The 27,464-nt window shown below is 38.6% G+C and overlaps 1 protein-coding gene across 1 annotated transcript; it reads left to right on the top strand.

Annotated features, from left to right (window-relative positions):
* The first annotated feature begins 3,761 nt into the window (after nucleotides 1-3,761).
* slc1a5 (solute carrier family 1 member 5) lies at nucleotides 3,762-25,050 on the top strand. The gene is made up of 8 exons (XM_057839223.1): nucleotides 3,762-4,439; nucleotides 13,320-13,362; nucleotides 13,450-13,518; nucleotides 13,614-13,780; nucleotides 15,800-16,033; nucleotides 16,273-16,467; nucleotides 16,557-16,691; nucleotides 22,668-25,050. Exons 1-8 carry the CDS (start codon nucleotides 3,916-3,918, stop codon nucleotides 22,888-22,890), a joined length of 1,590 nt encoding a protein of 529 aa, XP_057695206.1. The 5' UTR covers nucleotides 3,762-3,915; the 3' UTR covers nucleotides 22,891-25,050.
* Nucleotides 25,051-27,464: the final 2,414 nt, after the last annotated feature.

The raw sequence follows: 27,464 nt of genomic DNA, 5'->3' as shown, positions 1-27,464 counted from the left end.
ATGTGTGTGTGGATACACAAATCGACAGATAGCAAACAAAACTGGCTCTAAAGAGAAGTCAGATGCTGGCCTTATTGTGATCATCTTTTTCTTGACAAGAGCGCTAATACTTTTTTGTAAAACTGAAAACAACAAAACATTCTGTAAATAATATGAAATAAAGTCACAAAGCAAAGCAAAGTAAACACTACGTGTCAATTTGAATAGAAACTGGTAGTACAGCTTGCAAGCAATTAAATAATGTAACCACTTTACCACAAATGCAAACAAAACGAAATATACTCATCTCAAATATACAACAAATTGCTCATGAATTTAAAATTAAGGAAGAATATAACTTACAAGTGATGCTTGCATAAGGTACAATTAATGTGGCAAGAACTGCTATGGTACACTGGTTGAAGACGTTTGCTTGTCCATTTAGCTCTCTGTTCAAAATGAGCTCGCATCAACAAACAACAAATGATTACGTCAGCAAAAAGGGCTGGAATTTATTAAATGAGCATCTAAGCGCCAGCAGAGGGCAAAAAAACACCCGAACAGGCAGGCAATAAGTAGACATGCATATGTATATTGGCCCTAAAACGATAATGAAAAACCAAAGTCAATATTAACCAGAGGTGGGTAGTAGTGCATTACATGTACTCCATTACATTTACTTGAGTAACATTTTGACAAAAATGTACTTATAAGAGTAGTTTCAGTAAGCCATAATTTTATGTTTACATGAGTAGATTTATGAAGAAAAAAACACTACTCTTACACCGCTACTTTGGGCTACAAAAGAGTCGTTACATTTTTCCTCTTTATTCTACATATTAGATTTTTTTTTTTTTTTTGGTCAGCGATGCCAAGAGTAGCGCTACTAATTTCACCAATGAGACGTTACAACAATAATAACATGACTCCATTTCATGAATCAGACGCAAGCTTGCAGTTCTATGATCACGCGAGCCTGGTCAATCACGTAGTGTCTTTAAAGCGAGTTAAAAAAAAACCCCGAAGTATTTGACATAGAGCGCTGCCCTCAACATGACTCGAAAGCGCGGATTTAAACCTCTTTCCCAGTTTTTATTTAGCACTGATTGACCTCGCGAAAACCAGAGATATGATCCTTTTAAATTTCATAATAGTAACTATGAAGGAACCATTCACTATTCAAACTAGGAACTATTTTCTCCACTAGAGGGCACGAATGCTGTTTGGACAATTAATGCTTCATTTCTGTCTTTTTCTTTTCTTTCTTGCCGGGATTCAATCTTTTTTTTTTCTTTTTTTGCTTAATGTGGTTATGTTAATTATAATAATAATTATTATCGGCACCTGGTAATATTGGAAAACTCTACTTTTTACGCAAAATATCACAACACATGGCCACATTCATCTTGCAATTGATACCGACCAGTCTTCCTGTCCATTTGCCTTTTCCATAATGGAAATGCCCTGTTTAAGTGACTAGCTCCATCTTGTGTTAAAGATGAGAAGTACAAGTGCTAAATTTAAGCTGCTTGTGCAGGCCATATTCAATAATACAGTGGTACCTCTACATACGAAGTTATTTCGTTCCTGGACCTTGTTTGTAAGTTGAAATGGTCGTACGTCGAGCAGGATTTCCCCATTAGAATAAATTATAATTCCATTAATTCGTTCCACGGGCTGAAAACCAACACTAAGTCCTAAATAAATACAGCTGTTACTATTGCAAATAGCAATAACAAAGAGAAAAACAAATACATTATGAATAAAAACCAGAATAATAATATAAAAAAGTTATAATAATAAAAATACCTGTAATAATATAACAAATTGGGTTTTAATGTGGCAGTTGCATTTTGTGTGGTTTACCTGAACGCACCACGGGGCTGACAGCAGAGTGAGAGAGAGCAGTTAAGATATTGCTTTCACTTTTAATGTCCTGTTGTTGCTGGCAGTTGGTGTGTTGTGTTGCACAAGCTCCGAAATAAATGATTAAAAACTTGACGAAGCTGGCGATCTTTTTGGCGATGGTTCTCACCTTAACTTATAAACACTGGCAAATGGAGGTCGGAAGAGTATTGTCAAGCAATTCACGGACGCGCACCCAAAGCTCATATTTTTCCATTGGTAAGCCTAACCTTTTTTCAACACCTGCTTTAACATTCTTGAAACCCATGTTGATTTCTCTCACAAGAAAATCCACCGTGTGTCAGTCCTGCGGGAAAACAATGAAATTGCGACGCTGTCATAAATTGTCGTAATTCGAGCATTTCATCGGATGTAGAAACAAATGGCAAGTCAAATTTTATGTCGGATGTCGAAAAGATCGTGTGTCGAAGCGATCTTATGTCGAGGTACCACTGTATTTCTGTAATGGCGTACCGCACGCATGCTATTTTTAGACCGTGACGTCGCATCGTAAAGCAGAAGTAAAGCCAAAGTGGGACATTATAGACCTGCCCTCGCATAGAAACAACATAATTTGTGCTACTTTTCGCCGGTAATCTTTCAAAAACGAACATGCCGATCACGCATTGCTTTTTTGGAACTTGTAGAAACGACTCTAGACATTATGACACATGAAGGGTGTTTTCTTCATACGTTTCCGGAAACCAAAAACTCGGGAGGAAAAATTGTGAAGACCGAATTAACTTGCGCGGACTTTAACACCAGCTCGGTGAATCCATTCACATTTCATATGCAGTAAACATTTTGTTGGGTTGGCATGGTCTTTCAGAGGACAAAGAGGTAAGCCATTTTTATATTTTTAACTTATTTTTTTAGCGTAACGTGCCATACTGCTTCTGTCTGACAATGAATGACCTGAAAAGAATTACAACGGTATCTGACTGCCACTGTTACCGTTTTATATATATATATATATATATATATATATATATATATATATATATATATATATATATATATATATATATATATATATATATATATATATATATATATATATATATATATAACAACTTTAGTAAGGGGGAAGTGTAAATAAATTATAGAATTAAGATTTGTTATCAATGAAAAAATTAAAAGTGTTCGTTGGCTGTCACTGAGTAGCATTTGCTATTGCTACACAAAGCTAACTAAATTACCCCCTAGAACGGTCAGAGACATAGGACAACTAGAGGATATATAAGAAAGACAGGGCTGATGGTAACGGATAGCTTGTTGAAACAGGAAAATGTCATTGTCAGTCGCGTCAATAAAGAAGCTAAGGCTATGCTTAGGTAGGTTCGTTTTTTTCGTCTTTTTCAGCCTTCGACACTCAAGCCATCTCTTTAACTGAACATTTTTATGTTCTTCCACATCTTTGCCAGTGAATTTGGCACCAAGCACATCATTTTCGGAGAGAGTTGGTAGGTTTAGCGCTGTAAACATCTCCTTCGTACACGATTTCCATTCATTTCCTATTAGGGACAAACGGTGGCTTGTTCCTACTTAGCAACAGTAGCTAATGTCATGAATATTAATGAACGGAAGTGACGTGTTGCTTGCGGTACGCCATTTGCTGCGCTCCAATAAAAACTGGGGAGTGGCCTGCAGTTGGCCCGTGGGCTGTAGTTTGGTCACCAACGCTTAGTATTTATATTTAAATAAATTTTGTGTAAATTAATAATTAACCGTAAATAATATTTGAACACAGAGGAAAACTTTTTAAAATACATCCGAGGAACAAATAACAGAATGACTGGCTGGAAAAAAAAAGGATCAAGGTAATGTTGGCCACGCCCCATATGACGTTTAGCATATCTCCTTTCAAGCACAAACTGTACTCTTTACTACTCCCTCCCTACAGGCTACCTCCCACACTACAAACAAGAATCAATCGGTACTGAAGTTTCGCCGTGTCTACCTCTCAACTACCACTACGAGTACGAAGTTAGACTTTTTTTCCTTAACAACTTTTATATATTTTTTAAAACTATGGCCGACAAGTTTGAGAATGTGACCGCCCCGAAAGGCGGAGAGGATCAGCTGGCCAACGGTTTGTCCCGCGGCGGCGGCGGCTCGTCGGAGCCTCTCTCCCGGCGTGTAAAGCGAATACTGATGGCAAACCTCCTGGTGATTCTGACCGTGGCGGGCGTCATTATAGGGGTTTTCATCGGCCTCGGCGTGCGCAACGTGGAACTCTCCCGCACCCAAATCATCTACATCGGCTTCCCAGGCGAGTTGCTTATCCGGCTGCTCAAGATGATTATTATCCCATTGGTGGTATGCAGTCTGGTCTCCGGGGCGGCAAGTATCGATCCAAAAGCCCTGGGCAAGCTGGGAGGTTGGGCGATGCTCTTTTTCCTGGTCACCACGTTGATCGCCTCATCCATCGGCGTGGTGATGGCCTATATCATCAGCCCTGGCTCGGTAACGATGGGAAAACCTCAAATTGCCGGCTTGGATGCCAGCGTCCCCGAGCCCAAAGAGGTCATAGACTCCTTTTTAGACTTGATCAGGTGAGTGACACCTTCAAAGTCCAACATTCTTTTGTGTTAAGTTCTCTATCCAATAAATCACACATTAAACTTTTAACTACACGACACGTGTGTTGTAGACGCGACATAGCTGCAATGAGTCCTGTAGTTGCATCAGCTCCTGTTACAACAAGCTAAATTAACACTCAAGGCTCAAAGGGGCACCTATGTGCCACATTCATTACACGTGTTTTGTCTCTCTACCTTTTGGGAATTTTAAACAATAAGATCATGTGAAGTCAAATTTACTGGAATGGTTCACAAGCACATGATGAAATGTTGGCGAAGTCCTCTCGTCACAAGCAGGAAGTATGCCAGTCACTATTGTCACTGACTACAAACAGGGACTTTGACGTTTTTACTTGCAGATTGCCTCCATGTCGTTATCAGTTGTGTCTTAACAGTTTGTCATAGGGAGTTAAGTGAATTAATTGGTTCTGTTGCCACCATGATACCTTTATTACCACAAAGGAAACGTTTTATTTAGCATATGTCGTTTGTTGACTACTGTTAACAATGCAGGGTTTCTCTTTGTGATGGAGCATTCGACCACAGGGGGCAGTGCTTTATATGGTGGGTTTGAAAGTTAAATAGAAAAAGAGAAAAAAGTAGCTTTACTAGGGGGCCGTTTACATGGTGACTCTCCGAGAATACGAAAAATTTCAAATTTGCATTTGCGTCTCCATTTGAACAATGTCGCCATTCCGCATGAAAACGATGTAGTATTCATGCCAGGCCCTAGGGGGCAGTGCAGTTTTACTGGGCGCACTTTTAATGATGCAATAATGGTGCAGATTTAATGATGCACTTTGACCCCACCAAGCTCCCTCAGCCCGGAAAAAATATCCCCGCCCACTCGAAGCAATGTCATTTTTCTTTTGTTCAAAAAGGCACAAAAATTGAAATGTTCAACATATTTAATTAAAAAATATTAAAACAGTAAATTAAAGCCGACATTCTGCCAAATTTGCTGTTTTTAATGTTTAATGTTTAGCTGCGCACGCCCAATGTGACGTGTACGAGTGCTGACATTGACAGCGCGGTCTCGCGCCGCAGGAGCCTTTGATATGCATGCCGAGGAAGCCCCCCTCAACCCCCCGCAATCGGATTCTTCCACTTTGGAGGCAGCATTCAGAATTTTTCGTCTTCGTCTTCCGTCTTCACCGACACCATATGCACGCGAGGCAAGTCCGCAACTCAGTCATTGCGTCTTTGTGTCAGAGAGTCGCCATGTAAACTGCCCCTAGGTTTCATCGGAATTTGTTAACCTAATGGGCGTATTATATTAAAACAAAAGACTTAGTATAAATGACCTCAAAGACCAAAGTTGCAGAAAGTATTTAGGTATATAAATCGCACATTTCTTGGATTTGATCATCAATAAAATAATAACTCTTTCAGTGCCATTTACGATGATAGAAATCTAAACATCGTCTTTGCTGTGAACGTAGTTAACGGGGACGAGAACCCACCACGATTAGTGAAAACCCGCGAACTAGCGAAAAAAAATTGTGTGTGTTCAATAGGGGTGTGACAAAATATCGAAAAGGTGATATATTGGGATATTTTGTATCCAAAAGGTTATCAATATGCTCCTGTCAAGAATCGAGATATCGTTTTAAAAAGGTGTCAAATTTAAAAGAAAAAAAAAAAAAAAAAGGCTGCCATTGACGGTTCTCGACGCCCAATCCATTTAGACTGGGAACGTTCGTTCATTTAAAAACAAGAACATTCGCAGTCATTCTGTCTGATTTTCGGGGCATTTACAGGTCACTTCCTGTTCTGTAACACAAAATAAACAGCAAGTGACCCATGAAATACCCCACAATCAACAGGAAGTAAATGAAAATCAGGTAGATGACCTTAAATGGCCCAAAATTACTCATTGCCTGGCATTGGCTGCCACTGACGGCCATAGACGTTCAATCCATTTGAAGTGGGAAGGTGGCAGCGAATTCATTCATTCGCTGCCACCTTCCCACTTCAAATGGATTGGACGTCTACTAGTGATAAACTCATTCCAATTCACAGCAGAAGCTTGTTTTCCTGTTGATTAGTTTTTTTGTAGAATATCCTCGAATGATTTCCTGACCAATAATCGTTGTATCGCTAATTCACTATATCGTCAGTGAGCTTTGTATCGCAAATCATATCGTATCGTGAGGTACCAAGAGGTTCCCACTCCTAGTGTTCAATGTATTTCTTCAGATTTGGCGTTGGAAAGAGATCTATACATAAGATTTTTTTTCCCACTTTTTTCCCCAAAGTATAATTAAAAAGTTAAATGGTTCTTAAGCACTTCAAATGTAATTATTATGATAGGTTTTAAGCACGTTGCTGTCCCACCGCATTATTTTTTAAACAAGAATAAAGCAGAAAAATACTTGGTTTTTTTAGATGCTTCATTGAGTGAGTCCACTCAAATCCACTCCAGCTGCTCACACACAATGATAAGTTAAATGATAATTGACGCATGCGGTGCTTAGTAACTAGCTTCTCTGGCAAGATCAGACATCAACGTCTGTCAATCATTGTTAACTTTAATAAGGAACTCCATTACACTCACTGCCTGACCAACAAAAAGGCAAGGCAAGGCAAACTTATTTACACAGCACAATTCAACACAAGGCAATTCAAAGTGCTTTACATCACATTAAGATCATAAAAATCACATTTAAATCAATACAACGTAAAAACCAAGACAATCAAAATCGGAAATAAAATTATACATAAAGATCGCATTTAATCACAAATAGGCTAAAAATAAATAAATAAAAATAAAACAAAAGCAGGGAGAGGGAGGGAGAGTGAGACTATGCGATCGGCTCGGGACAGCTCATCTGTATTTTTTTTTTTTAATTGAAAAAAAATCCGCGATGGACTTAGGGCGCAAAGTTGGAAGCATGAAGTAGCGAAGGATCAATGTAATTTGTCATGTTCATTTGCTGGTAACTAAAGATGTCCCGATCGATCAAATCGGCAAAAAATTATCGGACATGCCTTTTTTTAATATATATATATATATATATATATATATATTTTTTTTTTTTATTAAATCGTTTTCTAATTGTATTTAACGTTACAGACAAAGTGTCTTACACTCATCTAGAGTCTTTAGGTTTGGCTTAAAGTAGGGCTATCAAATTTATCGTGTTAACGGCGGTATCTAATTTTTTAAAAAATTAATCACGTTAAAACATTTGACGCAATTAGCGGATGCGCTGCATGACTCACTCAGGCATTGTCACGTTCAAACTGTAATGGCGCCGTTTTACCTATATACAGAGCTAAAAGGCAGCGTAAAATGAGTAGGGTGGATTTTGGCAGTCTTTGCAGCCTTTTTTTAATTGGCTAAAAGCCTTACAATCCCTCTCTCAACAATTAGAAATTTCGTGGGAAGCAATGTGGGGAAGAGAGGTAGTAGTTGATCTTTTTCTTAACACCCTATGTTATTTCCCAACGAAGAGAAGATATATTAATTGGTGCCACTACGCAGAGTCATGGTTGCACTTCCTATCATGCATTTGGGCAGAACAGTTAAATGGCTACAGTATCATTTACTGAAAGCTCAACAAATACACTAGATGGCAATATTTAGTCACAATATACAAAGTCACATTTATCCTTTAAGAATTACAAGTCTTTCTATCCGTGAATCCCTCTCACAGAAAGAATGTTAATAATGTAAATGCCATCTTGATTTATTGTCATAATAAACAAATACAGTACTTATGTACTGTATGTTGAATGTATATATTCGTCCGAGTTTTATTCATTTTTTTCTTAATGCATTGCCAAAATGTATATGATCGGGAAAAATTATCGGGAATGATTGGAATTGAATCGGGAGCAAAAAAAAAAAAAGCAATCGGATCGGGAAATATTGGGATCGGCAAAGCAAAAAAACATGATCGGAACAACCCAACTGGTAACCCTTCCAGTTCAAATGGATTGGATGGCAGTCATTGAGTTCAACAAAAAATTGACAATGCTTACAAGCGCAGCCATAGTGTCTCCAACGCAACGTCAGTCACGCTTCACACGTACAGCAAATAAATGATGATCCACTAAAAACAGGTAAACAAAAATGGCTAAGAAATCATTCTTTTCGATTTCGGTACCTGTTCAGTACCTGTTTTGGTATCTGCTAGCTGTCTTACTCCTTTCTTTGTCTAAGACCCAGGGCGCTTTCACATTAGAACAAGAGGACCAGGGTCCGGTTGGAGAGCTACCTCACAACAACACTTGCAAATGACTTGTTGAAAAGTTTCAGCATTCACACTTCGCCAACCGAACTCTTCGAGTAGCATCACGTGGACGAAAGGCGCACTCATTGATTGGACAAATTTAGAAGAGGAAAATGCCTCCTTACTGGGTGAGGAGGGAGCTTGGAGCCTCAAAACGGCTCATGTAAGAAGCGCACACTGCTTCGCTTGTGGAAGCAGGGTTCGCTTAAAGCAGACCGAAACACACGTTTTTTGAGTGGACCAGTTGGTTTGTTTTGGTCCGAACTACAGTTCACATTTATAAAACGAAGCGGACTATCTGAGAAAAAGAATTGTGGTCCGTTTAAAAAGGACCAAACAGCGCTAGTGTGAAAGCGCCCTCAGATTTACCCAGTTTCACTTCCTGGGTCGTTTAAAGCTTGTATTCCCCCAATAGCCACGCACGCATATCCTAGTGAGTAGACAATGTGTGACGAGTAGGCGAGACAGTCAGACATATTCGCATATGATTGGCTAAAATTGCTGGTGCATCTAAAAATGTCTGCTCTTGCGCCTACTTCCGGGAAATGTTGGCTTTTAGTTCCATTTTTTCCACTATTACACATCAGAAAAATACAATTGTCTCTCCTTTATGAAACAAGATTCTTTCCGGCGGGATGCATATGATCAAGAACCTCTCTTTATCCATCTTTATCTGTGTCCATACATACATACACATGGGTTGATCCCAGAGATCCAGTAAAATACTCAATCCAATATTCAATGAAATGAGATTGTCACACAACCGCTGTAAGATTCAGTAAAATTATTTTTTTTCTTCACAGAATATATGCCTTGAAAGTTGTTCTTTATAACAGTTCATTTTGAGTATTTCTTTATTTCTGGACCAACTCAAATGCTCTTGTGGTCTGTTCTTGCTCATTCTTAAACAAAAGCCATATAAATCAGACCAAAAACATCTTCAGATGAAGTCTTTTATGAAGTAATAGTAGTTAACATAACAATAGCATGGTTAATTAGAATGCAAATGATGAAATTGTTAAGTTGATCGCCAGACCAGGGGGTGGCGTGAATAATAGGGGAATGCAACCGTGCAGTGCACACACACAAACTCACACTGAGCCATTATGATAATAGAATAGCAAGTCAAACCCGTGTCTCTTATTATAGCGAGCCCTCTCAATTGGTGTCCTGCTCTCTTGACAAAAGTTCATGAGGCAACATGGCTACTGCTGTTAACCAAGTGTAAAAAACAAAACAAAAAGGCCCCTCATGGTAAACCTGCACATTTGCTTCGGGTTTGGCATGACTTAATTTTGCACGTATCACTGCAACGCTCCCTGAAGTTGCACCACACACAAATGTGTCGACTGTTCCCAACTCCTTTTGTTTTGTTTTCCTCTCTCTCATATGTCTAATACAAACTGATTATCAACTGTCAAAACACATGCTTTGACTTGAGAAAAAAAAGTTACCTGGCAATAGGTTATTTAGGTACAATTGCACCAAATTTGCTTTTCATACCAATAAATTATAAGCATATACGTTTGACGAAGGCTTATTAAGGCTTCATAAATACGAAATGTTAAATAACATCCTACAAGTGAGATAAAAAAGCAATAATAAAAAAAAAAAAAAAGCTTGGAAATAAAATGAGAAAATCAAACTGCAGTTATTGTTGTAATATGATAAATATAATTAACCTTATGTAATGAAAGTTGAACTACAGGTAATCCCCGGGTTACGACGTACTCGACTTACACGATTTCGACTTTACGACGCGGGAGTCTTGTCCGCCATTTTGTCTCCAGTCGTCATTATTACCTAATTGTACTTCACAGTATCTTTACTATCTTATTTTTCACTTTACTTAATTAACAGGACTTGTTCTGTCCTCACTAAACGTGAAGTTGTTCAGATCGACGGACAGCTAAGCGATTGTGCTTTGTGAAGCTTTTTACTTCCTTCACTTTTGGCAATTTGTAAAGCCGTAACACGCATTTTAACAATGAAAAACTTGACACAAATCGATTGGTGTTCAAACGTCCATGTAGTCTGATCAATATGTAAATTTAGTAGATTAAATTGGCCTAATTTGCTTCACAAAAGTCCTCTATGGCAGGGGTTCCCAACCTATTCCACTAAGGCACACTGTGGGTGCAGGATTTCATTCTTACCAAACAAGATGACAACACTTTTTCCCCAATCTGGTGTTTTACAAGTGCAATCAGTTGATTGCAGTCAGGTGTGGCTTGTTTTAGCAGAAGCCTCATTGGTTCAACTGTCTCTGCTGGATCGGCTGGAACAAAAACCAGGACCCACAGTGTGCCTTGAGGACTGGGTTGAAAACCCCTGCTCTATGGGCCAAACCAGTGCGCAGCTGTTCTTTATCCATGTGAGACGTCTGAGTGCTCCTGTATGGAAGCATTATTGAACGACAGTCCAGCCACACCCAACACTGCCACCAGAGGGCAGTGTATACTCCACTATTAACTCATTCACTCCCAGCCATTTTCACTGGAGCGATCCCCTTCGCTCCCAGCCGTTTTACTAGATTTTGACTGATTTAGCAAGCACAGACAAACAGAAAATTCTGTTCTATTGCTATATAAACTAAAGATTAGACTCTTCTTTCAGCAGGGAAAAAAAAGTAAGTTCATATCTTTTCCATTCTTTAGATATCAGCACTAGAAAATAGATTAGTTTGAGAAATTTTGCAATTTCTGATGAAAAAACAGAGAAATTGAGCTTTTTGTAAAAGCATACATTTCAAACATAACTTTGACTTTAACATAGCTATTTTTTGCTTTTGTGACATCCCAAACATCTGAATAAGGTTTTCTTCTACAAAATAACATAAACAACAAGACAAATAGAGCTTTTGATAGCAAAGTAACAATTTATTTACACATAACTAAACTATTGAACTGAGAGATGACGCTGTTGTGGCCGCGGCTGTATCGGCAGATGGGGTAAAATTTTCCCTCATCACCGCCTGTCTGTCTCATCAAGATAGATTTTTTTGAATCTTTCTTTTGTAGTGACCACTACCCCATAACAGAATTCACCTAGGGAACTAGTGTGGGGCATGTGTTTACATCGTTCGCCACATTTTTCTCATGCTTCTTACTTCTTCCAAATTCTGTTTCCTGACTATTTATCTTCATTCATTTCCTTTCATGGTCCGATATGAGTTCTTACCAAATGCGCTACTGCCCTCCAGTGGCCAGTTTTATTGCTTTAAAATGGATTTTGAGCGTTGTGCTTTGGAGCGAACTTGCATCAGAACCTAGAGATGTCTCATGTAAAAAAAACAAAAACAAAAACGTAAAAGACGTATAAATACGTTTTTGGGACACTGAAACAATTAAAAATAGAATGTATTTTTACGTTTTTGGGAGCAAATGAATTAAACAAAAGACTATACTTATGGACTTTTTGGATAGTTATTTTGGTTTTTTTAAGAGTTAATTCCAATTTACACGGAAATTAGGGTTACATCGTCAGCGTAGGAACGGAAATCGTTCGTAACCCGGGTACTACCTGTATTTAGATAAAATCCTAGTTTATCAAGAATCCTTTTATTAGACTAATATGAATGATATGATAAGAAAGTCCTAATACAACGATATATTTGTTAGTTTACGAGAAAGTTGGATGATGAAAAAAAATTTTCTAAAGCTATTATTAAAGATGCTACCATTCAAACAAAATCAAACTGTATTCCAAGTGCAATACTGCAGTAGTGTTATGTTTTTGTGGCTTTTCATTCTGTGATCCAATTAGATGACGTCCTGTCATTTATCCCATGACAGATTCTAAATCTGGATGCTGATCATTCTTTTCATTCAAAAGTGAAGGAAATGTCCTGAATTGGGGCCTCAAGATAATTGCTTATTACTGTAACTCCAATATCAAGAGCAGAGAGGGACAGAGTTTAGGGCTTTCTGTTCGACTTCAGGTAGATCTGTTGCTTCAAGAAGAAGATTATGACAACCTGAAGTCGGTACATGTACTGCTTCATCACTCTGTGAAGTGTCCGTTGAAAAGATCATTTCTTAGAGAGGGGTTTCAGTGCAGCACCTAGGAGTATAATATGAGTTGGACATTTTCATCAATGGTCTTTCTATGCTGTGTGACTTTTAAATAAGTGTTTTCAGAAATTTAGAAATTTAGCTTGGATATCATACATTTACTTTGTGTTGGAGCAGTGTGGTATCTGTAAATCATGTCAAACCAATGCTAAACTGAATTCAGGGTAAAAAAAAAAAAAAACTTCCTGCCAGTTTACAAAAACTGCAAAGTCTAAGATGTAAATGCTGATGGCCTGATTTTAGTCAAAATAGGAAAACAGGCTTTTAAAGGGGAAACCTTTGTATATTAGAGGTGGTGGCAAAACAAAAAGTTAAAACCTGTGCCATTTACATTGAACAGAATGCCCATATCTGCAGCTACACTTGTATTTTTCTTACATGTTAATATTGTTCTTCCTGTAGTAAATAGTCAGATATTTGACCTGTGAGTTTTTCAGGCCCAACAGGCATTGTATAAATAGAAAACAGGACTTTTGATTTTCATCTGGCCATCTAATGCTCAGGAATGCTGTGTGTTCATGATTGTTTTGTTTTCTTCACAGAAACATCTTTCCCTCCAACTTGGTGTCTGCTGCCTTTCAGTCTGTAAGCACGGCATCTTGCATCTTCAAAAAATTAAAATTAAGAAGGGAATATTTCCCTAAATTCTTAAGCTGATCGTCTCCTTTGCAGTACGCAACAAGCTACAAGCTGGTGAGCGTTAATAACACAAACGGAGTCCTCAACTACACAGCGGAGAAGGTAAGCCAGGCCGCATAAAGTCGACATAATTGCGGCCATTTTTTTTGTAAGAAAGGTGCTTCTTCATGTGTGTCCTGATTGTGCTGTATGTGTAGGTCCCTTTTGGAACAAACCAGGACGGGATGAATATTCTTGGCCTCGTCGTGTTTGCCATCGTGTTTGGTGTGGCTTTGAGGAAATTGGGGGAGGAAGGCGAGATCTTGATTAAGTTCTTCAACTCATTCAATGAAGCCACTATGGTGTTAGTCTCCTGGATCATGTGGTAAGGTTACACTACAATCAATATCCTTTTCCACTGTTCTGGCGCTAGTCTACTCAGAATGGCTGTACTCGCTACTCGCACTCTTACATTGGCAGAACTACTAGTAGATACAATTTCCACCATCTGATTCACAGAGGTTCCCAGTAGTGCCCGTATTCTGATTAATATTGTGTATTTCGAATTATATTTTAACAGAATTAGTTCCTGTGTTACCAGAAAGTAAATAAAATTCCCTATTCACAGGACAAAAAAATTACTAGAATGGAATAATCAACACAAAAGACATTACTGGTTGGTAGTTTTTATCTGGTTGTATAAGGTGCTGCTTCTTCCCTAGTCTGTGCACAAATCTGGGTCATTCCTGATCCCAGGCGCACATATGAATGGGATAGTTGTGTCAGGATGGACATTTGGCTTACACTTTGTTTAAAGAGACTACATTGGATATTTAGAGTTTTTTTAAAAATGCTTTTCTACTCCATGCATGCATCCTCAATGCTCTGATGAGTACATAGGCCCTGACATTTTAAAAGACACTGACTGCCTCAAAAAGCGCTTTTTCTTACATTTCATAGAGAGATTCGGGTTAACCACTCTGGGCAAACACGCGCCTGTGCACGTCCACGTGTGTGCTGCGGCAGCAGTTGCGTTTCAGTTAGTCTCTGCTTGGTAAAAACACATTTCTAACAAACTTAAGACTTGCTACTAACTGTTCATACAAGCATGTATGTCATGTATTAGCTTAACACAGGCAGCAGTAGAGGCGTGCGAAATTTCCGATTCTTAGATTATTCGCGATTCGGCCGTGGAACATTCGAGAACGATTCACAAATATCCAAATTCCAATTACTGAATTATACCAGGTAAAGCGGAAGTAAAACACAGTCAGCGCGGTCTTTGGGACGCAATGAGGAATGGACCGAGAGTAAATATCATGGTCAACTAATGCCGCTAGATAAAAAAGACGATCATACCTGACTGCGGCTGACAGCCGCTACAAACAACGCCCAGTTGCTAGTTGCTACAAACATACGGCTACAGTGGATATCATATATATGTAGAACTAGATACGAAATGACAGACGACGTCGGTGTTAGAACATGTATTATTGAACAGAGATTGCAAAATGACAGACTTTCCGGCGTAAGTAAACAGCTGCCATCTTAAAGCAGTAGACCTCTGTAGAAGGCTCTGTTCTAGCGAACCTAATTAACTTTTTATCTAAAATACTCCTAAATTTTGTCTTGAATCTATCTTTAAATGATGAAATAGTTTTAAAACTTTGACAAAAGTAGACAGAAGGGAAATTATGGAATAACGGGAGCAATTTTAACAACTGTAACAGTTGATTTACAACATTAAATTAATTGAATGTAGTTTAAAGTTGCTGATATAGAATGGGGACTGGAGTTTTTTATTTACTGTTGTTTTTGTATTTGTTTACTGTTATATATTAACTTGATACTGAAATAGTAGTTTGGTTTAGCCTGAGAGGATTTTTGAACAATTTTGGAACTAATGTACAAAACATTTAAAAAAAAAAAAAAAAAAAAAAAGGAGGGGGGTGCATCAATAATCGTTTTATAATCGAATCGGAGCCTCTGAATTGTAATCGAATCGTTAGGTGCCCAAAGATTCCCAGCTCTAGACAGCAGTTATAGCAGTTACACTTACTAAGGTACTGTAGCAGTCGCGAGTAAAAAAGTGACATACTCTGTACAGTCCCTTACTTCTTTTAAATTACCTTCATGTGAAAGATTGTTGGTCAAAGTATTTAAGGATGAAATTTTTTAAACCTCTGATAGTGAAGAAAATAATGTTTTACACACCAAAAAATGGCACCACTGTGGAAAAAAAGCCGCAAAGCGATGAATCAATCAATTGATGTATCTGAACACCCCCACTGACAAATATATTCATTGTGGCGGTAAATGTTGGATTTCAATTAAGGAATAAATGTGTCCACAACTAGTAATAAAATAACCACTACCATTCAAAATCTTTCTCTTCCTTCCTCAGGTATGCTCCTTTTGGTATCATGTTCCTTGTTGCTGGCAAGATTGTGGAAATGGAGGACGTTGGCACGCTATTTGCCAGTTTGGGAAAATATATAGCATGCTGCGTTGTCGGGCATGCCATTCATGGCTTCATTGTGTTGCCCGCCATTTACTTCGTCATCACAAGGAAGAACCCGTACACTTTTCTGTGGGGAATATTCACTGCTCTAGCCACTGCCTTTGGAACAGCGTCCAGGTAATGAACTTAGGCCTGAATGGCATTTCGGGGATGATTCAATTGGAAGTATAGTGGTTAAAATAGCTGACTTGTATGCTGCTCCTTGTGTTAAATCAACATCAGATGAGATGGACACCAATTTACACATGTTAACTTTGGCAAATGGTAACCGGGCAGATGATGAACAAATAGGGCTTCATGATAGAAAATTGAACCATTTTTGTGCTCACGACTTCTGTCTTGTCCCCCTGTCATAGCTCTGCCACACTCCCCCTGATGATGAAGTGCGTAGAGGAAAATAACGGCATCTCCAAGCAAATCAGCCGCTTCATTCTTCCGATAGGCGCCACCGTCAACATGGACGGAGCCGCGTGCTTTCAGTGCGTGGCCGCCGTTTTCATCGCTCAGTTGAACAACTATTCCCTCAACTTCATCCAAATCATTACCATCCTGTAGGTAGTCCGGATGCTCCTGTTAGTTTTTTTTTTAATTTTATTTTCTTTACGTTGTTGATGTCTTTCTCATAATTCTGTCTTTCTAGTGTGACTGCCACAGCATCAAGTGTCGGTGCAGCAGGAATACCCGCTGGCGGGGTATTGACGCTTGCTATCATCTTGGAGGCAGTCAGTTTGCCCACCAATGACATATCCCTCATCTTGGCTGTTGACTGGCTAGTGTGAGTATGATTCATGGCAATATCTTTATTAGCTATTTTGGCAGTTTATAGCAGTTATTCACAGTCTTGACAGTGTATTTCAATACCCTCACTAAGCATGTGTCGGTATGATATTCTGACAGCATGATAACCTTAAATAAAATATCAGAATATATCATATTATACCACAATATCACTGTTTCAAGATATCACGGTATTGCAATTGCAGCTAAAATATGTTACTTGGAGATATCTGGGTTTTAAAAAAAAATCCATTGAACAGGATTTTTATTTTTCAAAATCAAATCGGAGCATAAGTACAATGGTAAGTTAAAAAAAAAAAAAACACGAAAAATTCTTATTAAAATTAAAATAAATGCAGATCTTTAGGTGAGCCTAAACCCACAGCCACAGCTCAATATTAAACCCACAGCCACAGTTCAACATTATTACCATCAGAACAAAATAATTATTTTCCATTAAAAAGCACGTGTGTATGACTCGTATCATGTTTATATTATAAACACACTCTCTTATCCAAACAGACAGATGCCAGAGAGAAAAGAACACCACGTTTTACCACCGCTAGACACAATAAACACGCTGGATTTAACTCTCGTGGCTGGCGGGAAACGTTCATGACAGTGTTTACTAACCTTTAATTTTGTATAAATGCGAAATCATATTGGAGGTACTGCGTCCTTGGCAGCCACCCTCCCCAAACATGTTTTACAAGTCGGTTGGCCCTCTTCCTCAAAGCCGTGGCCGTCTTTAACTTTTCTGTAGCCGAAGTATCCCCATACCAATGATTTTGATTGATTGATTGATTTCTGCGTGCATTTTTGGGACACAAAAATACCTAATACCTTAGGGGACGGAATGACGGAAAATTTTTGCGGTTTTGAAACCTTGAGGTTTGCATACCACGGTATACCTTGAAATCGGTATTTGGCACGTCCAACACTCACATGTAAACTATAGTAACAAAATCACAATGAGCACTATCACAATGGAGCTAGACATATGCCACACAACTACAGTGGGGCAAATAAGTATTTAGTCAACCACCAATTGTGCAAGTTCTCCTACTTGAAAAGATTAGAGAGGCCTGTAATTGTCAACATGGGTAAACCTTAACCATGAGAGACAGAATGTGGGAAAAAAACAGAAAATCACATTGTTTGATTTTTAAAGAATTTATTTCCAAATTAGAGTGGAAAATAAGTATTTGGTCACCTACAAACAAGCAAGAGTTCTGGCTGTCAAAGACGTCTAACTACTTCTAACGAGGTCTAACGAGGCTCCACTCGTTACCTGTATTAATGGCACCTGTTTTAACTCATTATCAGTATAAAAGACACCTGTCCACACTCTCAGCCAGTCACACTCCAAACTCCACTATGGCCAAAACCAAAGAGCTGTCAAAGGACACCAGAGACAAAATTGTAGACCTGAACCAGGCTGGGAAGACTGAATCTGCAATAGGTAAAACGCTTGTTGTAAAGAAATCAACTGTGGGAGCAATTATTAGAAAATGGAAGTCATACAAGACCACTGATAATCTCCCTCGATCTGGGGCTCCATGCAAGAGCTCACCCTGTGGTGTCAAAATGATAACAAGAATGGTGAGCAAAAATCCCAGAACCAAAAGGGGGGGCGTAGTGAATGACCTACAGAGAGCTGGGACCACAGTAACAAAGGCTACTATCAGTAACACAATGCGCCGCCAGGGACTCTACACTGCCAGACGTGTCCCCCTGCTGAAGAAAGTACACGTCCAGGCCCGTCTGCGGTTCGCTAGAGAGCATTTGGATGATCCAGAAGAGGACAGGGAGAATGTGTTATGGTCGGATGAAACCAAAATTGAACTTTTTGGTAGAAACACAGGTTCTCGTGTTTAGAGGAGAAAGAATACTGAATTGCGTGAAAATCTCCATCAGCGAGGGCATTGAAGATGAGACGTGGCTGGGTCTTTCAGCATGACAGTGATCCCAAACACACAGCCAGGGCATCAAAGGAGTGGCTTCGTAAGAAGCATTTCAAGGTCCTGGAGTGGCCTAGCCATTCTCCAGATCCCAACTGCATAGAAAATCTGTGGAGGGAGTTGAAAGTCCGTGTTTCCCAATGACAGCCCCAAAACATCACTGCTCTAGAGGAGATCTGCATGGAGGAATGGGCCAAAATACCAGCAACAGTGTGTGAAAAGCTTGTGAAGAGTTACAGTAAACGTTTGGCCTCCGTTATTGCCAACAAAGGGTACATAACAAAGTATTGAGATGAACTTTTGGTATTGACCAAAAACGTATTTTCCACCATGATTTGCAAATAAATTATTTAAAAATCAAAAAATGTGATTTTCTGTTTTTTTTCCCACATTCTGTCTTACATGGTTGAGGTTTACCCATGTTGACAATTACAGGCCTCTCTAATATTTTCAACTGGGAGAACTTGCACAATTAGTGGTTGACTAAATACTTATTTGCCCCACTGTACCAAACATGCAGACACGCCAATTTGTGTTTAAAGAGAGGTTTGTATGTAAGCTGTGAACTCACATATGAACAGGGGCGGACTGGGACTAAAAAGCAGCCCTGGACTTTGACTCAGCCCAGCCCACAAGAATTGCTATACGAAGGGAAACACCGACCCCCTAGGGGGTTCGGGGGCATGCCCCCCCGGGGATTTAAAAAAAAATTTTTTTTTTTACACATTTTATTGTAAAATGCATCAATTTCGTGCACTTTGAGAAAAAATGAAGAAAATGTGTCTAGACTGTGACTGTCTGACTTGAGGCGCTCAAAGTACTGCAAGGCTGAACTGGAGTTTGATTCATTTTCTGTACTAGCTCTATGATCAACCTGAATAAACAAATGAAAGAATTTATTTTTCAAAGCAAGTTTTATGTATCCAGTTGATTATAATATATCTCTATATATCTCTGTCTATAAAATGACTTCATTGTTTATGCCATAATTCAGTGGTCTCCAAACTATTACACATAGGGCCGCAGCGGGCGAGGGATTTCATTCCAACAAAACAAGACAACACGTATCCACCAATCTGGTGTCTTACAAGTGTAATCAGTTGATTGCAGTCAGGTGCTGCTTGTTTTAGCAGAAACTTCTTTGGTTAAACTGTCGGTACTCGATCGGTTGAAACAAAAACCAGGCCCCACAGCGTCCCTTGAGGACCGGTTTGGAGACCCCTGTTGTGTTGATTTAAATGTGATTTTTATGGTCTTCATGTGATGTAAAGCACTTTGAATTGCCTTGTGTTGAATTGTGCTATATAAATAAATTTGCCTTGCCATAATTAATCTTGCCATACAAATAATAAATTTCAATGAAAATACAATAAACATTTCAAGACAAATCCTGTATACATAACCTTCATTGGAAAGTATTAACCTTAAAACAAAACGATATATAAATGATTCATATATATATAACATCAATTTAACTACCTAAACTTTAAAGTAAAGTTTATTAATATTTTGTTATATTTCTTCTGAATTAATATTGCTGCTGCGTGTGCATACGTTGTTTTACAGCTAAAATATTTTTCTTAGGAGAGTGCTAGTAGGACTAGCATACTGTAACTTGACACGATTGCAAACGGGTACATGGGCTAGCTGGCACTAACCCTTTAATTGTCATTTATTTCATTTAAAATGTAGCTACCTGGTGGATAACTGCCAGTATACCGAGCAAGTAACCCTCTTCATCACTACTTACTTTCCCTGCGTTTGTCTGGGGAAGTTCCATATCGTTACCCCCCTCCCTCTTCTTTTCTCTCTCCCTGCACCGGTTGCACGTCAGAGCGGCTGCCGCTCCCACACTCAGCATCGCCGGGGGCTGGGCTGTTGACTTGTTACCCGACGTGGCCGTTGCAGCTTGCGAAAATATTTGTCAATTTATGACATTTTAATGCTTCGCTCTCCAGTTTCTTTAATTTTTTCTCCCTAACCTTCTCTTTTCTTTTTTTTTTGCCACCACCATTCGTATTGACGCATGTTGCTATTTTGCTTCCACAAGGATCCAATGAAGGCTACTCTGTGCTTTCTTCGTTCTTCTATCAGATTGGCAGTGCCAGGCGCATTGCTGCCACCTGTCGGATTGGATGCGAACTGTAGTTAATCAGAGGATAGGGGGGATAAAAACAGTGATGTATAATGAATGGCGGCCGCCGGCCGTCCAGGGCACCGGCCGTTCTGTGATCCTCCAGAACCCACAGATTACCAGTCCGCCCCTGTATATGAATGATAATTAACCTAGTAAACCAGGTTGATTGTTACATATAACTGCTAGGAAAATATTCCACTTATCAATCTGGGAAAGATCCAACTGAGATCTGTTTCACGGGTGGAATCTTAAAAAAATATACAGATATATTGCTGATTAGATGATGGCTCTTTTCGTCACACTCGCAAAAACATTGCTTCCCATCCCAAAACGTTTTTAGTGTCGTTCTAAAATAGACCTATCGACAAAAACTGCTTTGAATTCCGCCAAAGAATTAAAGCAGATAGTCGCTTCCTGCTCACGTCTGCAGCTCCCGCCTCTTTCCCCTGATTGGCTCACCATCAGAACTTTTTTTAGTATGTAGTTTCTGACCATGCCCTCACTGAATTATAAGATAAGATAGTTTTACCTTCACACAAGCACATGAAGTTTCAAAGCGAAGTTTTTACAGTAGATTTAACCAACTTGTATTCTACCACTGATTACTAAATAATCGAAAAAATCCTGGTGAAAGAATAGTATTGTTTCATTCATTAATCATTGGACAAAATATTCTAATGAAAAATAGTCAAAATGCTGATAAAATAGCTCACGTTCAGGGGTTGACTACTCAGAAAACAGCTGGTAGTGAAATACTAGTTGTTAGACGCGTGCAAAATTTCCGATTCTTAGATTATTCGCGATTCGGCCGTTGAAGATTCGAGAACGATTCACAAATATCCAAATTCCGATTATTGAATTATACCAGGTAAGGCGGAAGTAAAACACAGTCAGCGCGGTCTTTGGGACGCAATGAGGAATGGACCGAGAGTAAATATCATGTTCAACTCATGCCGCTAGATAAAAAAACAATCATACCTGACTGTGGCTGACAGCCGCTACAAACAACGCCCAGTTGCTACAAACATACGGCTACAGTAGATATCATATATATGTAGAACTAGATGCAAAATGACAGACGACGTCGGTGTTAGAACATGTATTATTGAACAGAGATGCGAAATGACAGACTTTCCGGCGTAAGTAAACAGCCGCCATCTTAAAGCAGTAGACCTCTCAATGAGGCTCTGTTGTAGCGAACCTAATTAACTTTTTATCTAAAATACTCCTAAATTGGCAGAATCTTGTCTTGAATCTATCTTTAAATGATGAAATAGTTTTAAAACTTTGACAAAAGTAGACGGAAGGGAAATTATGGAATAACGGGAGCAATTTTAACAACTGTAACAGTTGATTCACAACATTAAATTAATTGAATGTAGTTTAAACCTGCTGATACAGAATGGGGACTGGAGTTTTTTATTTACTGTTATTTTTGTATATTTGTTTACTGTTATATGTTAACTTGATACTGAAATAGTAGTTTGGTTTAGCCTGAGAGGATTTTTGAACAATTTTGGAACTAATGTACAAAACATTAAAAATAAATAAATAAATAAATTTTAAAGGGAAAAAAAAAAAAAAAAAGGAGGAGGGTGCATCAATAATCGTTTTATAATCGAATCGGAGCCTCTGAATCGTAATCGTAATTGAATAGTTAGGTGCCCAAAGATTCCCAGCTCTACTAGTAGTTATAGGTCAGACATTTGAGTTTTCAACATATGCTCATTTCAAAGTTAATAATGAATATATTATGAATGTATGAATATAATATGTTTTTAACGTTATCCCTTTTCTTCCGCATTGTATCACAATGCTTTCAAATCTTAACTGGTTGCTGGTAATAAGTTTCCAATTTTTGTTTTTGTTTTTTTAGGGACCGCACATGCACAGTGATAAACGTGGAGGGCGATGCCTTCGGAGCAGGCCTCTTGCAGTTTTTCGTAGACCGCACTGCCAAGAAAGAAGGAGGAGCAGAGCTAGGCGAGGTCAGACCCTTCACACCACCCGCTGAGCACTCGCCGCTCATTGAAGTGAAAGGCATCGGACACCGCGACAACAACAAAACATCATACCCGGATAAAGAATCTGTCATGTAAATCACGCTTGACGTGATCTCGAGACTTTCTGGACCTTTCTTCCTCTCTCGCTTTAAAAGGTTTGTGAAGTGAGGATGTACTTGATGCAGCACATGAACTGGCAAAGATTTTTTGCAGCAACATTGTGGCATTTGAATAAGCCTTACCAGAATCCATAAGAGAGCATGAGTCGTGGAAATATCTGAAGGTAGAAGACCAATGATTTCCTACAAGTTATGTCCTAGATAATAGTAATTTATTAGAGGTCAAGTGGAGGGACATACCCATTGGGACCTCTGTTACAATTTAGATATCACTTTGTTGTCGTGTCACTGTGCCAGCTTCACTACAAAAAAAAGTCATACGAGTATATGCATCAGTTACGTTTTTCAACAAGGATGATTTGGAGGTAGATATCTGATGCTTTGCTCCAATGTTAATTTCAAGCTCGGAAACAACACCATTTTAGCTACAAGATCAGTCCAGTTTGTGAGTACAGTATTTATTGAGAGATTTCAACTGTATTGACAAACAGAAAAAGGTAGAATCAAGCTTTTTTCCCTATAAGCGGATTGGGTGTATATAAAATGCAATCATGGACCACATGCTGTGAAAAATAAGACTAGAGGTGAATGAGTTAATTTGCCAAAAAGATGATGGCACATTAGCATCAGACCGGCTGTTCGCTTACTGTTTTCATTTGTGCTTTCTTTGAATATTACTCAAAAGGTTCAATATAGGTACTATATATATAGCATGTGCTGTGCTGGCTATATGGTCCGCCATGCAGATATTTCCCATGTTACACTTCTAACATTTGGAATATCCGTTCCTTAAAATGGAGAGTATGCAGTTTTTCACCTCACGTCACTAATCTTTTTTAAAATGTAATTTTTGCAGAACGCACAATCAAATAATAAGGTGAGAAATAGGAAAGTGATAAATGTACATCAGGCATAAACATGGCAGAATTGACGTTGCGTGTCTTATCTTTTGAACTGCTTGAAGTCCCTTTGCCCTGCTTCTGTTTGCAATTTTATTTATTTTCCAGAGTTGGATATTCCGAAAGTCCCCAAAACTCTCCTGTAGCCCAAGGTAAGGGGTTAATGGGAGCGTGCCATGGCTTATTTCACCTTACAATACAAACGCCAAGCTCCCTGTTTAATGGACAGTTGACTTTTTGTCATGTTGACCTTGTTCTAATAGGATGTGAAATTTTCAGGGTACAATCATTTTATGCTACAGTGGAGGTCTGCTTGGACATAGCCCACTTGATTTTGAAAATTTCACAAAAACACCTGAATTTAATGTCAAGGTTATTCAATCAAATCCTTTACAAACACAGTTAGGGTAAAAATAGGTTTGTGGGAACCATGGTTAAAATGGTGAAGGAACATCCCCTGTTGAATTTGGTGTAGTGCACTCCATGCTTCTTTGTTGACTTACTTCAGACCTTTCTTTGTTGTGTGTGAAAAAAGTGAGCAATACTGTTAACTCTATGTTGTCAAAATACCAAAACTAAAAAGCTGACCTCAATGCCACTACATCTCAGGTAAATATCTAAGCTTGCAGAAAGTTGTTTTTCTTTAAAACCAAAAATCTTCACTGCTTTATCGCCTTTTTCAAACACTAAGTCAAATTTGTGTTTCAGCCTAAAAGCACACAGGACAAAAGGTGGAAATGTACTTGTATATTCATGTCTGACAACTTTTATTCTTCTACTGTACTATCAGAGCTGTTATTTCAAACTTTTTGCTGTTCTTGGTAAAATTTGGGAAATCATTGTACGCTATGAATATATCTGAAGTTTGTATATCTTCACTTGTCTTGAAGAGCATTTCTCCATGGTGCTTCCACTGTTATCTCTTTTCTCTCCATCTTATGGTCTAGCTAACTTCGCAGGGTGGCACTCTAGTCACTGGTCTTCTTCCAAAGCATGCGGTTATCTTTTCCAAAGTGAAGCTGTCGTACTAGTGAAGTAAGCAAGAACCAAAGAAACAGCCACGTTTTCCTCTGTTACACTCATCGGTACAAGGTTGATATGAGTGTGTAGAAACTATGCTTGCTGTAAGTAACAAGGAATTCCAATATGTTGTGTATTTTCTATTTTGATGTTTGCAAAAGCGGGGGAGTGTCATAAAATCTTTCAATTTTGGACAATAAATGTTTTTTATGATTTAATAGTGATGTGATGTTTACTATTATACTGTGGGTTTCTAGAGCATATTTTACTTTTTATGCAGGTTTACCAGTGGCAACAGTGCGCGCTACAATTGGGTCTTCACCCCCAGTTAGTAGAGAAAATCACTGGTGAGGCCTTGATCACACCATCATAATGGTTAGGGCGACCAAATGGCCTCTTTTGCCCGGACATATCCACTTTTTACATTCTGTCCGGGATGTCCGGCGGGGTTCTATAAATAAATGAAAATATCCATTTTTTAATTATTTTTCACGGGACAAATTACCATGTGTTGAAATTGACTGACACTTTGCAAAGAATACAACAGTATTGTGCTGCCTGTGACGTGTTCCCAGAGAGCCTGCCCACTGACCAGTTGTTAAGAATTTTATTACGATCAATATGTATACAATCAAATGCTCAAGTACTAAAATAAGTAAGTCGAAAATACCTTTATTCTACTTGCACATCGTGCGCAGTCACAGACTGGCTTTGTCATGGCGTCAACTGTCAATTCTCATTAACAAACAAACCTTCGTCACCTCAGAAGCTCACAGGCTATCGGTATTTTCACTTGCTAAAAGTACTTTTCGGCAACTGTTGATTTCTACCGGAGCTTTGTACTGGTGTGATCTGTAAAATGCCGCATTGGTCTCGCATTGTTGCGCTGCCGATGATTGTAAACTTTTTATAGCAGTGTTTGATTTTGCCTCAGCTACCAGTGCTCGCTAATACGTGAGCTAAGCCGCGCTAGCCATTATTTGAAATATAATTTTAAACTCTTGCGCTTGGAAACATGCTGGTTGAATCGTTAGTCAGTTTATTGTTTTGTGTGCAATCTAGAACTTTGAGTGACATTAACAATTGAGTGGGAATAACAATGTCAACGACAATTGTGATAGTAATTTAGAAAAATGTTTAGTTGCCACATAGCCTACATTTCCATTATATTATTGTAGGGTGACCAAACGTCCTCTTTTGCCCGGACAAGTCCTACTTTCACGTAGTATCCTCGTCGTCCAGGCGGGTTTTATAAATTCATAAAAATGTCCGGTTTTTATGATTTTTCACGGGACCAATTTGAAGAGAATCACTCCGGCCAGTGGGTGGCAGCGCCTGCCTGCGGTGACATGGTTCCTAGTAGTAGGGAGGGAAGGAGTAGTTCTTCTTGTTTTTGTTGGCAATTTACCCCTATCATGAGGCATTACCGCTATCTACTGGGTTGACGATTTGGCCACAACGCCTGCCCAGTTAAGTTTTTTACGATAAATATGTATATAATGGCAACTGTTGACTTCTGTCGGAGCTTTGACTGTAAAATCCCGTTTGGTGTCGCATTGTTGCGCTGCCGATTATTGTAAACTTTTATAGCAAAGTTTGATTTTTGCCTCAGCTAGCTATCAGTAAGCTAAACCACGCTAGGCATTATGGGAAACATAGTTTTTGATCTGCTACGTTTGGAAACATTCTAGTTGAATAGTTTGTCAGTTTATTTCGGTTATTGTTTGTGTGCAATCTAGAACACTGAATGAAAATATCAATTGAATGGGAATAACAATTTGTTAAGGACAATTGTAGTGTTAGTAATTTATAAAAATGTTTAGTTGGTAGTAATTTATAAAAATGTTTAGTTGGTACATAGCCTACTGTGAGTATGTGTATTGACTGGACTACATTTCCATGGGTCTATATATATATATATATATATATATATATATATATATATATATGTATATTAGTCATTATTATTATTTTTTTTTTAAACTGCATTTTTCCATCCAGAGTGAGGGGGCACACTTTAAATATAATATAGTGATATAGGCATCTTTGAGTGAACTTGGAGTAAAATTCAAATACCTTGAGGCCGGGCTGAGTGTCCTCTTTTTTGGAAATCAATATATGGTCACCCTATATTATTGTCATTATTCTTTATTTTACCCGTGTTTTTATTTTTCGATTATTTTTTAGGAATAATAAAGCCTGTTGAGTAACCGCTGAGAATTTGATTTCTTTGAATTTTTTTCTGAATAAAACTGATTTTTTTTTTTTTTATCCAGGCGGAGAAGGCACACTTTAAATATATTAAAGTGACTTCATGATAATCCTTAGTTACTGGTGTGAACATCAGATAATGTTGTACTAAATGAACTAGTTTTGTTTCTTTAATGGTCCAGAATGTTTCTTAGTCGTTCTCTGAAGGGTTAGTAAACCTTTAAAAAGCCCACAGACACACTGGGTAATTCTACCATTAAGCCATAGCATGCTGTGCAAAATGAAAGCCGACTGTACTAGTATATCCAAACGATGCTGTTTATACATTAGGCACTGATAGGAATGGGATCAGATATATACTAGTACAATGTGCTACATCGACAGGTGCAAGGATCGTCTATGTGGAATTAGGTCTATCGCG

This window comes from Corythoichthys intestinalis, chromosome 6 (assembly GCF_030265065.1).
Source record: "Corythoichthys intestinalis isolate RoL2023-P3 chromosome 6, ASM3026506v1, whole genome shotgun sequence".
Lineage (NCBI taxonomy): Eukaryota > Metazoa > Chordata > Actinopteri > Syngnathiformes > Syngnathidae > Corythoichthys > Corythoichthys intestinalis.
Note: the sequence above shows the minus strand (reverse complement) of the source record. Positions and strands in the feature narration are given on the sequence as shown.

Bases quoted from the DNA above. Each gene is read 5' to 3' on its own strand.
- slc1a5 (XM_057839223.1), top strand. From the start codon at position 3,916: ATGGCCGACAAGTTTGAGAATGTGACCGCCCCGAAAGGCGGAGAGGAT. The intron at 13,781-15,799 runs GTAAGGTTACAC...TTCCTTCCTCAG, and splicing joins TTAGTCTCCTGGATCATGTG to GTATGCTCCTTTTGGTATCA. The intron at 16,692-22,667 runs GTGAGTATGATT...TTGTTTTTTTAG, and splicing joins TTGGCTGTTGACTGGCTAGT to GGACCGCACATGCACAGTGA.